General features: G+C 47.5%; 1 protein-coding gene across 3 annotated transcripts in view; it reads left to right on the forward strand.

Annotated features, from left to right (window-relative positions):
• Positions 1 to 14074, forward strand: part of anks1b (ankyrin repeat and sterile alpha motif domain containing 1B) — a 414498-nt gene that overhangs the window by 296668 nt on the left and 103756 nt on the right. For all 3 annotated transcript variants that reach the window (XM_065008369.1, XM_065008370.1, XM_065008371.1), the window contains 2 exons: positions 4239 to 4317; positions 5864 to 5970. In XM_065008369.1, coding sequence (XP_064864441.1) covers positions 4239 to 4317; positions 5864 to 5970 — 186 coding nt within the window. The remainder of the gene's footprint in view (positions 1 to 4238; positions 4318 to 5863; positions 5971 to 14074) is intronic.

Genomic DNA, 14074 nt, shown 5'->3' on the forward strand with positions numbered 1-14074 from the left:
TGTGTATGATCATATGGCTTTTTCACATGTTGTATAGTAGGTCTGTGATGATCCCAGTTTATCAGATGCTGTATAGTAGGTCTGTGATGATCCCAGTTTATCAGATGCTGTATAGTAGGTCTGTGATGATCCCAGTTTATCAGATGCTGTATAGTAGGTCTGTGATGATCCCAGTTTATCAGATGCTGTATAGTAGGTCTGTGATGATCCCAGTTTTTCGTTCATTAGCGATGGTTTGCCATACATTGAAAACGCCATACAATTCTATAGAGGCTGAATGATGATGATAATTTACCTACAGATTATTCTATTAATCTGCAGAAATTATACATAAAGGGTCATATTTAATTACCTGCTTCGGGAAAACAGAATGGGAGCGCTGGGAAAATGAAGGAAATCTACACTTTATCTAGAACTATGTGGACACCTATTCAAATGAGTAGATTCGTATATTTCAGCCACACCTGACAGGTGTATTAAATTGAGCACACAGCCACGCAATCTCCATAGACAAACATTGGCAGTAGAATGGCCTTACTGAAGAGCTCGGTGACTTTCAACGTGGCACCTTCATAGGATGCCACCTTTCCAACAAGTCAGTTTGTCAAATTTCTGCTCTGCTAGAGCTGCCCCGGTCAACTGTGAGGGGTGTTATAGTCAAGTGTAAACATCTAGGACCAACAACGGCTCAGCCACAAAGTGGTAGGCCACACAAGCTCACAGAACGGGACTGCTGAAGCGTGTAGTGCGTAAAACTTCTATTCCTCGGTTGCAACACTCACTACTGAGTTTCAAACTGACTCTGGAAGCAACGTCAGCACAATGACTGTTTGTCAAGAGCTTCATGAAGTGGGTTTCCATGGCTGAGCAGCCACACACAAGCCTGAGATCACCATGCGTAATGGCAAGTGTCGGCTAGAGTGGTGTAAAGCTCACCCCCATTGGACTCGCAGTGGAAACGCGTTCTCTGGAGTGATGAATCACACCTCACCATCTGGCATTCTGACGGACAAATCTGGGTTTGGCGGATTCCAGGAGAACGCCATCTGCCGAATGCATAGTGTCAACTGTAAAGTTTGGTGGAGGAGGAATAATGGTCTGAGGCTGTTGTTCATGGTTTGGGCTCCTTAGTTCCAGTGAAAGGAAATCTTAATGCTACAGCATACAATGACATTCTAGATGATTATGTGCTTCCAACTTTGTGGCAACAGGTGTGGAAGAACTTGACTGGCCTGCACAGAGCCATAACCTCAACCCCTTCAAACACCTTTGGGATGAATTGGAACGCCGACTGTGAGCCAGGCCTAATCGCCCAACATCAGTGCCCGACCTCACTAATGCTCTAGTGGCTGAATGGAAGAAAGTCCTCGTAGCAATGTTCCAACATCTAGTGGAAAGCCTTCCCAGAAGAGTGGAGGCTATTATAGCAGCAAAGGGGGGACCAACTCCATATTAATGCCCATGATTTTGGAATGAGATGTTCGACTAGCAGGTGTCCACATACTGTTGGTCATGTTGTGTATTTGTTCAGTTGTGAGAATAAATGCAAGAGACAGTTCTGCTAGAGCAAGAGGATGCCCACAAGGGAAGGCTCACTAAAGAACTGTATGTGCTTATATAGATGATGCTCTTAAACAGGCAATCTGCTGTTGATACATCAATTTTTAGACTTATAAATCAATTATATCTACCCATTGATTCTTGAAGAATATAACCTCAATGCCTCATGAGCTTAGTTCAACTGTCGTACCCCATCAGAACCCAGAATATAAGCTTGTTTTACTCCAGTGTTTGTAAACAAATGATAGCCTCAAAACATGGTTAAAACTATAATTTTGATATCTGTTCAGTCCATAGCTCTTTGTATGAATTGAAGTGGTTGTAGTTCTCCAGCCCCATCCCTCAGCTTCTTACAGAAACAGTGGTGGGAAGAACGCTTTGTAATTGAAGTGGTTGTAGTTCTCCAGCCCCATCCCTCAGCTTCTTACAGAAACAGTGGTGGGAAGAACGCTTTGTAATTGAAGTGGTTGTAGTTCTCCAGCCCCATCCCTCAGCTTCTTACAGAAACAGTGGTGGGAAGAACGCTTTGTAATTGAAGTGGTTGTAGTTCTCCAGCCCCATCCCTCAGCTTCTTACAGAAACAGTGGTGGGAAGAACGCTTTGTAATTGTTTCAGCTGCACATTTCTCCTTTAAATGACAAAATGACTGTTTTTCGGACCCTGAAAATGATGCTGTAAATAAGTGTAGGTTACATGGGATCCATTCACTCTTAGATATGTTGCTAACTTTAGAAAATAGTGATCTATTGCTTTTGTACGCAAACCCAATGTGGGAATCGCAATTTTCCCATTCCATAGACCACTTTAAAATGAGGAATTGTGTAATTTGGGGGAGCTCTCTGAACTTAGATCAGTGAGTCGGCAATCATGTGGTAGCCCCCATAGGCAGTCATTGAGCCTGTCAGATGTATGGTGCTGCGCTGCACAGTTGAGTGCTTAACAGCAGGTCTAGGGTCAGATTCCTGCTGTGGAATCCTCCTGTAGACGAGTTTAAAGGCAGCCAGAGGCTTCTGAAGCCGTAACCTAGATGGTTACTCTTTTTCTCTCTTTCTCTCTCTTTCATGCTTTCCCATCCATCTTCTCCCCTCCTTTTTCTCCCTCCCCTTCTTCATACTTCCTCCAAATCTCCCCTTTCCGCCTTCAGCCTCCTCTGTCCTCCTCGCCTGTCAACTCAATAAAATTCAAAGGTGATTGATTGCCATTCATTAGAATTTATAACGACCATGTCACCAATTTACATATAGGCAGCTAGAGATACAGCATGAACATTTTCTAAATTGCAACTCTCTCTCTTTTCTCCTCTCTCTCTCCTCTCTCTTTTCTCTGTCCTCTCTGTCCTCTCTCTCTTCTCTCTCTCCTCTCTCTTCTCTCCTCTCTCTCTTCTCTCTCTCTCCTCTCTCCCCTCTTCTCTCTCTTCTCTCTCCTCTCTCATCACTCCTTTCTCTCTTCTCTCTCCTCTCTCTCCTCTCCACTCTTTTCTCTCTCCTCTTTCTTCTCTCCTCTCTCTTCTCTCTTCCTTCTCTCTTATCTCTTCTCTCTTCCTTCTCTCTTATCTCTTCTCTCCTCTCTCTCCTCTCTCTCCTCTCTCCTCTCTCTCTTCTCTCCTCTCTCCTCTCTCTCCTCTCTCCTCTCTTTCCCATCTCTCCTCTCTCTCCCATCTCTCCTCTCTCTCACATCTCTCCCCTCTCCTCTCTCTCCCCTCTCTCCCTCTCCTCTCTCTCCCCTCTTCTCTCTCCTCTCTCCTCTCTCTTCTCTCCTCTCCTATCTTCTCTCTTCTCTCTCTCTCTCTCATCACTTCTCTCTCCTCTCTCTTCTCTCTCCTCTCTCATCACTCCTCTCTCTCTTCTCTCTCTCTTCTCTCCCCTCTCTCCCTTCTCTCTTCTCTCTTCTCTCCTCTCTCCTCTCTCTCTCCTCTCTCTCTCTCTCTCTCTCTCCTCTTTCTCCTCTCTCCTCTTTCTCCTCTTTCTCCTCTCTCTCCCCTCTCCTCTCTCTCCCCTCTCTCCCCTCTCCCTCTCCTCTCTCTCACCTCTCCTCTCTTCTCTCTCTCCTCTCTATTCTCTCTCTTCTCTCTTCTCTCTCTCTTCTCTCCTCTCTCTCTATTCACTCTCCTCTCTCTTCTCTCTCTCCTCTCTTTCCTCTCTCCTCTCTCTCCCCTCTCCTCTCTCCCCTCTCTCCTCTCTCTCTCCTCTCTATCCCCTCTCTCTCCCCTCTCTCTCCCCTCCTCTCTCTCTCTCTCTCCCCTCTCTCTCCCCTCCTCTCTCTCCTCCTCTCTCCCCTCTCTCCCCTCTCCTCTCTCTCCCCGCTCCCCGCTCCCCTCTCTCCTCTCTCTCCCCGCTCCCCTCTCTCCTCTCTCTCCCCTCTCCTCTCTTCTCTCTTCTCTCTCTTCTCTCTCCTCTCCTCTCTCTCCTCTCCTCTCATTTCTCTCCCCTCCCTCTCCTCTCTCTCTCCTCTCTCTCTCCTCTCTCTCCCCTCTCTCTCCCCTCTCTCCTCTTTCCCCTCTCTCTCCTCTTTCCTCTCTCTCCTCTCTCTCCCCTCTCCTCTCTCTCCCCTCTCCTCTCTCTCCCCTCTCCCCTCTCTCTCCTCTCTCTCCTCTCTCCTCTCTCGCCTCTCTCTTCTCTCTCTCCTCTCCTCTCTTCTCTCTCCTCTCTCTCTCTCTTCTCTCTCCTCTCTCCATTCAGATTGATAAGATAATGAGCTCCATTGGGGCTGGCATCAGCACTGGCACGAGCTCAGAAGGGATCAAGGAGAATAATGCAGGTAAATAGATAGTCAGAAACTGCACTCATCCCCACTTGTCCTTCTGTCACTCCCCCTCTCACCTCTCTCTCCTCCTTCTCTTTCTCCTCTATCTCATTCTCTCCCTTCTCATCTTTCCCTCTGTCCTCCTCAGTTCTGTCTCATCCCCACTTGTCCTTCTGTCACTCCCCCTCTCACCTCTCTCTCTCCTCCTTCTCTTTCTCCTCTATCTCATTCTCACCCTTCTCATCTTTCCCTCTGTCCTCCTCAATTATGTCTCATCCCCACTTGTCCTTCTGTCACTCCCCCTCTCACCTCTCTCTCCTCCTTCTCTTTACCTCTAAATTCCCCCTTCTTTCTCCATCTAACTGCCTCCTCTCTCTCTCTCTCTCTCTCTCTCTCTCTCTCTCTCTATTTCCCCTGATCTCTATCATCCCGCCTCTCCTCTCCTGTGCATGTGAAGCATTCCCTTACCATGGTAACCACTTTGAGAAATGCTGTTTGCGCTATGTGCTAAACCTGTTGTCTCCCACCAACGCACCCGCACCCACATTGTGTGTGTTGGGGCAGCTCAGCTCTCGGACAAAGAGACTCGTCTGATGGCTATTGCTATCTGTGCAAGGCACTGAGATAGAGGGGGACAGAGTGAGAGAGAGAAGAAGGGGAGAGAGAGATATCGACAGAGAGAGAGAGAAGGGAAAGGGAGAGGGAGAACCAAGAAAAGAGCGAGAGAGAGAAAGAAGGGAGAGCAGAGAGATCGAGGGAGAGAGAGTGAGTGAGAAACAGGAGTAGGGAGGGAGGATAGAAAGAGGAGGGAGAATGGGAGAGGAAGGCAGAGTGGAGAGAGAGAGCGGGGGAGAGCAGAGAGAGAGAGAGAAGGCTGCAGAAAGCATCCAGTTGAGTGTGGGAGTACTTGATAAAGAGAATTCTACCAAGCAGGCAGCTCTCCCTATCTCCTTCTTTCTCTCTCTCGCTCCTGCTCACACACACACACACACACACACACACACACACACACACACACCCGTACACATACACAACGAGGCGAACAGGCAGGCAGGAGCAACAGCTGAGAGCGTGAAAGGAAAGCAGCAGCAAGACACACGCATCTATCGGATCTATCTTACCACCTCCAGCCTCTGCACCCTCTCTCTCATGGATCTTACCCCCAGGACGGCACCTCTTCTCTGGATCTAACCTTAGCCCTCTCCCCTCTTTTCCAAATCCCTGGATCTACCTCCAACCACCCTAAACTTATCCACCTACCCCCCCCATTTTCCCCAGCACCCTAGCATGCTTCGCCCCTCCACCCTCACCCCTCAGCCATGCTCATAACCCTCAGTCAAGCCTAACCCCAACCCCCATCATCTAGCCCCCTTCCATCCTACCATCCTCCCCCTCTCTTGCCTCTCTCCTCCACACTCTTCCTCTACCATGGCGGGCTCGTTCGACAGCCACATTGCCCGCAACATGATGTGGCAGTGCCAGCTCTCCCAGCCCGATTGCCGGTGTTACCGGGTGGATGGCTACTCCCTCCTGAAGCGTCTGCCCCTTCACCCCCTCATAGGTCCCCGGTGCCCCATGCAGTCTGTGGGCCAATGGCTAGACAGCATTGGACTGGTCCAATACGAGAACCACCTACTGGCTAACGGCTTCGACAACGTGCAGTTTATGGTGAGTGGAGAGGGGGAGTGGGGGAGAAAGGAAGTTGCGTCTAGATTTTGTTACTTTTTGTTGGGTTTGTGTCATTTTCTTGGTTTTCTGTCTTCCTATAATTTATCTTTCTCAATCTTTCTCTTTATCTCTCCTTCTCTTCTACCCTCTCTGTCTCTCCTTCTCTTCTACCCTCTCTCTCTTTATCTCTCCTTCTCTTCTACCCTCTCTCTGTCTCTCCTTCTCTTCTACCTTCTCTGTCTCTCCTTCTGTTCTACCCTCTCTCTCTCTCCTTCTCTTCTACCCTCTCTCTGTCTCTCCTTCTCTTCTACCTTCTCTGTCTCTCCTTCTGTTCTACCCTCTCTCTCTCTCTCTCTCCTTCTCTTCTACCCTCTCTCTGTCTCTCCTTCTCTTCTACCCTCTCTGTCTCTCCTTCTCTTCTACCCCCTCTCTCTCTCTCTCTCTCTCTCCTTCTCTTCTATCCTCTCTCTGTCTCTCCTTCTCTTCTACCTTCTCTGTCTCTCCTTCTGTTCTACCCTCTCTCTCTCTCCTTCTCTTCTACCCTCTCTCTCTCTCCTTCTCCTCTACCCTCTCTCTCTCTCCTTCTCTTCTACCATTTCTCTCTCTCTCTCTCTCTCTCTCTCTTCTATCCTCTCTCTGTCTCTCCTTCTCTTCTACCTTCTCTGTCTCTCCTTCTGTTCTACCCTCTCTCTCTCTCCTTCTCTTCTACCCTCTCTCTGTCTCTCCTTCTCTTCTACCCTCTCTCTGTCTCTCCTTCTCTTCTACCCTCTCTCTCTCTCTCTCTCGCTCTCTCTCCTTCTCTTCTATCCTCTCTCTGTCTCTCCTTCTCTTCTACCTTCTCTGTCTCTCCTTCTGTTCTACCCTCTCTCTCTCCTTCTCTTCTACCCTCTCTCTCTCTCTCCTTCTCTTCTACCCCCTCTCTGTCTCTCTTTCTCTTCTACCCTCTCTGTCTCTCCTTCTCTTCTTTCCTTCTTCACATTATCCTTGTCTATTCTCTCATGTGCTCTTGTTTTCTCCTCTCCTTTCCACCCTCTCTCTCTCTCTGCTCCCTTTCACTCTTTCTTTCTGTCTCTCTCTCTCCTCTGTCTCTCTCTGTCTCTCTCTCTCTCTCTCTGTCTCTCTCTCTCTGTTTACTGCTCTCTTTCTCTTCCTCTCCTCCTATCCTTCCTGTTTCTCCATCCCTGTACTTATTCCATTCAATACACCCCGAGTCCCACAAGACAGTTGCACAACACACAGATTACTTACAAAACACACACGCAATAAACGTAATCCAACACACACACACAACTCTGTGAACTATCAGTGTCTTCCTCTCTTTCATCCTCCCATCACTCCTTTTTTCTGCTCTTTCATCTCTGGTAGCGTGGAGAGAGAGACTACATGTGTATCATTTAGTATGCATGAACTTCCTCCGTGACATTTCACTGTGCGTTTGTGCATTGATCTCTCTGTGACGGGGCACACATGTTTTAGCTTGGCCTGTACTTGGACATGTGCATGATTTAAAACTCATCATACGTGACAGGGAGCTTGTGGTATTGGTTCAAGACGTGCGTGTCAAATCACATTTTATTTGTCACATGCTTCGTAAACACATGCTTGCGTGTGTGTGTGTGCTCTGTTTCTGAAGATCATAAAACAGTGTGCAGCACCAACAGAGCGAGGGAGGGAGAGAGGGACAGAGGGAGAGAGGGACAGAGGGAGAGAGGGACAGAGGGAGAGAGGGACAGAGGGAGAGAGGGACAGAGGGAGAGAGGGACAGAGGGAGAGAGGGACAGCGAGGGAGGGAGAGAGGGACAGCGAGGGAGGGAGAGAGGGACAGCGAGGGAGGGAGAGAGGGACAGCGAGGGAGGGAGAGAGGGACAGAGGGAGAGAGGGACAGCGAGGGAGGGAGAGAGGACAGAGGAGAGAGGGACAGAGGGAGAGAGGGACAGAGGGAGAGAGGGACAGCGAGGGAGGGACAGCGAGACAGAGGGAGAGAGGGACAGAGGAGAGAGGGACAGAGGGACAGAGGGACAGAGGGAGAGAGGGACAGCGAGGGAGGGAGAGGGGACAGCGAGGGAGGGAGAGAGGGACAGAGGGAGAGAGGGACAGCGAGGGAGGGAGAAAGGGACAGAGGGAGAGATGGACAGAGGGAGAGAAGGACAGAGGGAGAGAGGGACAGCGAGGAGGGAGAGAGGGACAGAGGAGAGAGGGACAGCGAGGGAGGGACAGAGGGAGAGAGGGACAGAGGGAGAGAAGGAGAGAGGGACAGCGAGGGAGAGAGGGACAGCGAGGGAGAGAGGACAGAGAGGGAGAGAGGGAGAGAGGGACAGGGGAGAGAGGGACAGGGGGAGAGAGGGACAGAGGGAGAGAGGGACAGAGGGAGAGAAGGACAGAGGGAGAGAAGGACAGAGGGAGAGAGGGACAGAGGGAGAGAGGGACAGAGGGAGAGAGGGACAGAGGGAGAGAGGGACAGCGAGGGAGAGAGGGAGAGAGGGACAGAGGGAGAGAGGGACAGAGGGACAGAGGGACAGAGGGACAGGGAGAGAGGGACAGAGGGAGAGTGGGACAGAGGGACAGAGGGAGAGAGGGACAGAGGGAGAGAGGGACAGTGAGGGAGAGAGGGACAGTGAGGGAGAGAGGGACAGTGAGGGAGAGAGGGACAGTGAGGGACAGAGTGAGAGAGGGACAGAGTGAGAGAGGGACAGAGTGAGAGAGGGACAGAGAGGGGGACAGAGGGGGACAGAGAGGGGGAGAGAGGGACAGAGGGACAGAGGGAGAGAGGGACAGAGGGAGGGAGAGACAGAGACAGAGGGAGACAGAGGGAGACAGAGGGAGACAGAGGGAGACAGAGGGAGAGAGAGGGAGAGAGAGGGAGAGAGAGGGAGAGAGAGAGGGACAGAGGATACAGATCTAGAGAGAGTGAGACCAAGGTAAATAAATAAATAAATAAAATATTGAGAGGGGTGGATTAGAGAGAGAGAGGGAGAGAGAGAGAGAGAGAGAGAGAGAGAGAGAGAGAGAGAGAAGAGAGCGGGAGAGAGAGATTACAGCTTTATCACATAACCAAACATTTGAATAATGATACAAAAAGACTGTGCAACCGTGTGTGTCTGTGTACATGTCTGTTACAGCCCCTGCCTAATCTTTATTTATGTATTATACAATAGCGGATGTCCAATCGACATTCCAGCTAGCAGCCACCATGACTGTATCTCCATGCAGAATGAGTTTCATGGCACACTAAGGCTAAAGTACATTATCTTAATAATCCAGTTGCATCGGCTAGCAGTCTGAGTGCAATGTAATAGATATATAACCTGTTGAGCTGCAATTGGAAATGTTGAAGTTGAAATGTATGTTCACTCATCCATTCGTTGTGGACATTCAATTCAACTTGAGAATGTATTCTATCTTATTTGCATATTTCCCTGTGTGCCTCTAAATGAATCTCTCTATGACAATACATTACATACAGTAAATCATAAGACCTGTCTTTGAGGGCCTAGTTACACCCTAACTCAGTGGTCTGAAACTCCTGGTTTACAAGCCACAACAAGCCTGCAAGTCACATATTGCTGCTTGCAAAATGATGTGTACAGTAGTTCCTATTGGAATATCCAACAAATGGGACTTTTAATCACCCGCAACCTGCATTCAGAATCAGGGCCCCAGACTGCAACAGTTTAGGCAGATTGGCTGTGTGAGTAAAAACGCATCCCGGCGACAGAAACAAGCATCTTTCTGGTAAGAAGAGGGGCGGGGGGGTATGCCTTATGATTAATGAGACATGATGTGACCATAACAACATACAGGAACTCAAATCCTTTTGTTCACCTCACTTAGAATTTCCCACAATCAAATGCCTACCGCATTATCTACCAAGATAATTCTCTTCGATCATAATCACACTCGTATATATTCCCCCCCAAGCAGACACATCGACGGCCCTGAACGAACTTCATTTGACTCTATGTAAACTGGAAACCACATATCCTGAGGCTGCATTTATTGTAGCTGGGGGTTATAACAAGGCTAATCTGAAAACAAGGCTCCCTAAATTTTATCAGCATATCGATTGCGCGACCCGGGCTGGTAAAACCATGGATCATTGTTAATTCTAACTTCCGCGACGTATATAAGGCCCTCCCCCATCCTCCTTTCGAAAAAGCTGACTACGACTTCATTTTGTTGCTCCCAGCCTATAAACAGAAACTAAAACAGGAAGCACCCGTGCTCAGGTCTGTTCAACGCTGGTCCGACCAATTGCATTCCACGCTTCAAGATTGCTTCGATCACGTGGACTGGATATGTTCCGCATAGCGTCGAACAACAACATTGATGAACACGCTGATTCGGTGAGCGAGTTTATTAGCAAGTGCATCGGTGATGCTGTACGGACAGTGTCTATTAAAACATTCCCCAACCAGAAACCGTGGATTGATGGCAGCATTCGCGCAAAACTGAAAGTGTGAACCACTGCTTTTAATCAGGGCAAGGTGACTGGAAACATGACCGAATACAAACAGTGTAACTATTCCCTCCGCAAGGCAATCAAACAAGCTAAGCGTCAGTATAGAGACAAAGTAGAGTCGCAATTCAACGGCTCAGACACGAGAAGTATGTGGCAGGGTCTACAGTCAATCACGGACTACAAAAGAAAACACAGCCCCGTCGCGGACCACGATGTCTTGCTCCCAGACAAACTAAACAACTGCTTTGCTCGCTTTGAGGACAATACAGTGCCACCAAAACCTGCGGGCTCTCCTTCACTGTAATTGTTTTATTAAACGTGTTAACCCTCGCAAGGCTGCAGGCCCAGGCGGCATCCCCAGCCACTTCCTCAGAGCATGCACAGACCAGCTGGCTGGTGTGTTTACGGACATATTCAATCAACCCTTATCCCAGTCTGCTGTTCCCACATGCTTCAAGAGGGCCACTATTGAGAGACTAGTCAAGGACCATATCACCCCTCACCCTACACCCACTCCAATTTGCTTACCGACCCAATAGGTCCACAGACGACGCAATCTCAATCACACTGCACACTGCCCTAACCCATCTGGACAAGAGGAATACCTATGTAAGGTATGTACCCTCCAAACTCGTCATTAAGCTCGAGACCCTGGGTCTCGACCCTGCCCTGTGCAACTGGGTCCTGGACTTCCTGACGGGCCGCCCGAGGTGGTGAGGGTAGGTAACAACATCTCCACTCGCTGATACTCATCACTGGGGCCCCACAAGGGTGCGTTCTCAGCCCTCTCCTGTACTCCCTGTTCACCCACGACTGCGTGGCCATGCACGCCTCCAACTCAATCATCAAGTTTGCAGATGACACTACAGTGGTAGGTTTGATTACCAACAATGATGAGACGGTCTACAGGGAGGAGGTGAGGGTCCTCGGAGTGTGCTGTCAGGAAAATAACCTCACACTCAATATCAACAAAACAAAGGAGATGATCGTGGACTTCAGGAAACAGCAGAGGGAGCACCCCCCTATCCATATCGACGAGACAGTAGTGGTGAGGGTGGAACGTTTTAAGTACCTTGGCGTACACATCACGGACAAACTGAAACACCTTCACCCCGCTATCGTCCAGAAGGTGAGGTCAGTACAGGTGCATCAAAGTAGGGACCGACAGACTGAAAAACAGCTTCTATCTCCAGGCCATCAGACTGTTAAACATCCATCACTAACATTGAGTGGCTGCTGCCAACGTACTAACTCAACTCCAGCCACTTTTATAATGGAAAAATGTATGTAATAAATGTATCACTAGCCACTTTAAATAATGCCACTTTATATAATGTTGACATACCCTACATTACTAATCTCATATGTATATACTGTACTCTACTGCATCTTGCCTAGGCCGTTCGGCCATCACTCATTCATATATTTTTATGCACATACTCTTATTAATTCCTTTACACTTGTGTGTATAACGTAGTTGTTGTGAAATTGTTAGGTTAGATTACTTATTAGATATTACTGCATGGTCGGAACTAAAAGCACAAGCATTTCGCTACACTCGCATTAACACCTGCTAACCATGTGTATGTGACAAATACAAGTCGATTTGATTCCTGTAGTGACAGTTTTTGCCCTGCCCCTGTGTCTGTTTCGCTGAGGCCTGCTGCTCTGGTGAGACACTAACTCCCTCCCCCCGCACACCGGGAGTAAAAAAATAGTTCTGGTTGTAGGCTTTAACCTTTCACAATCCAGTTGCGGGAGAAACACAGATTTGGAAGCAACTAATGTTGTCGCTGTTGAAAATAGAGAGAGGGTTCTCAGCTTTCTGTAGCTATACTTTTTATTTCTCAACTCACATTTGTTATGGCATTGAGATACAGATAGTGTGAAATACACCGTAGGCCACAACTACCATGTATTTTTAGGACATTGCATTTACTGTTAGATTAATACATGGCTACAGTACAAGCAGTGGGTATTATGTTTAGAGTTAGTGATCTCGCTATGGTGTTTTCTTTGTTTCTTCTTACTCAGGTGGTGAATTAGCCCCAAATAAATTAGCCTATGATATTAGCAAACATAAATATTTAGTTGAATAAAATCTTATTGGTCACATGCGCTGAATACAACAGGTCTAGACTTTACAGTGAAATGCTTACTTACAAGCCCGTTACCAACAATGCAGAGTTAAAAAGTAAGAAAAATACAAAAGAAAATATTAACAATAAATTAATCTCTATTGAACAAAATACAAATCTGGAGCCCTATTTTATCAGTAAAATTGAATAGCCAAATGTCAACCCAAAATTCGTGAAAATCGCTGAATAAAGTTGCACATCAAACTATCTTGACTCATGCGTTCCTGCATCGACACGTTAGATGAAACCACTTATTTATTGAATACCATCTCTGCCATCTATTACACCTCTTAAGAAAGCATTGTGAATGACTTTGTAAGTGGTTAATAACTGTTTCTATTGTGTGACATTACAAGTTTTTCAGTTGCGACCAAAATATGGTCTGATGCTTCTAAACGAAAATGTTAGTGGTACCAGTACCACCAAGGGAAAATGTTAGTGGTACCAGTACCACCAAGGGAAAATGTTAGTGGTACCAGTACCACCAAGGGAAAATGTTAGTGGTACCAGTACCACCAAGGGAAAATGTTAGTGGTACCAGTACCACCAAGGGAAAATGTTAGTGGTACCAGTACCACCAGGGGAAATGTTAGTGGTACCAGTACCACCAAGGAAAATGTTAGTGGTACCAGTACCACCAAGGGAAAATGTTAGTGGTACCAGTACCACCAAGGGAAAATGTTAGTGGTACCAGTACCACCAAGGGAAAATGTTAGTGGTACCAGTACCACCAAGGGGAAAAGTTAGTGGTACCAGTACCACCAAGGGAAAATGTTAGTGGTACCAGTACCACCAAGGGGAAAAGTTAGTGGTACCAGTACCACCAAGGGAAAATGTTAGTGGTACCAGTACCACCAAGGGAAAATGTTAGTGGTACCAGTACCACCAAGGGAAAATGTTAGTGGTACCAGTACCACCAAGGGAAAATGTTAGTAGTACCAGTACCACCAGGGGAAAATGTTAGTGGTACCAGTACCACCAAGGGAAAATGTTAGTGGTACCAGTACCACCAAGGGAAAAAGTTAGTGGTACCAGTACCACCAAGGGAAAATGTTAGTGGTACCAGTACCACCAAGGGAAAATGTTAGTGTGGAGCCCTGAGAATGACTGCCGGGGTAGGGAAGATGAGTCCATGAGACTACCTAAATGATCTAAACTGGAACAGCCATCTCAGTAACTGTTGCAATAAATACAACTACTAACAGATTGGATTAGTTTAGAAACGTTGAATTTATTTTTGTGTAGTATAAGACTAATCAACCGATCAATGTACATGCAAAAACACAGGTATTTTAACAAACACTTCTGATAAGCAACCTGTAATGGAGCATGCTGGGAAATATGATAATGATGGGTGTGGTTTTAAGCAAACATGAGTTAGTAATTTTAGTCAATAAATCTTGAGAAATCTAAAATCTAGTGTTGAGCAAACTAGAAATCGTATTGCAGCTGGTTGCCTTGATATTTATGGGTTGAATCCACTTCAATGCTATTTTGAAGTCCACTC

The sequence above is a fragment of the Oncorhynchus nerka genome, linkage group LG23, assembly GCF_034236695.1.
Source record: "Oncorhynchus nerka isolate Pitt River linkage group LG23, Oner_Uvic_2.0, whole genome shotgun sequence".
Lineage (NCBI taxonomy): Eukaryota > Metazoa > Chordata > Actinopteri > Salmoniformes > Salmonidae > Oncorhynchus > Oncorhynchus nerka.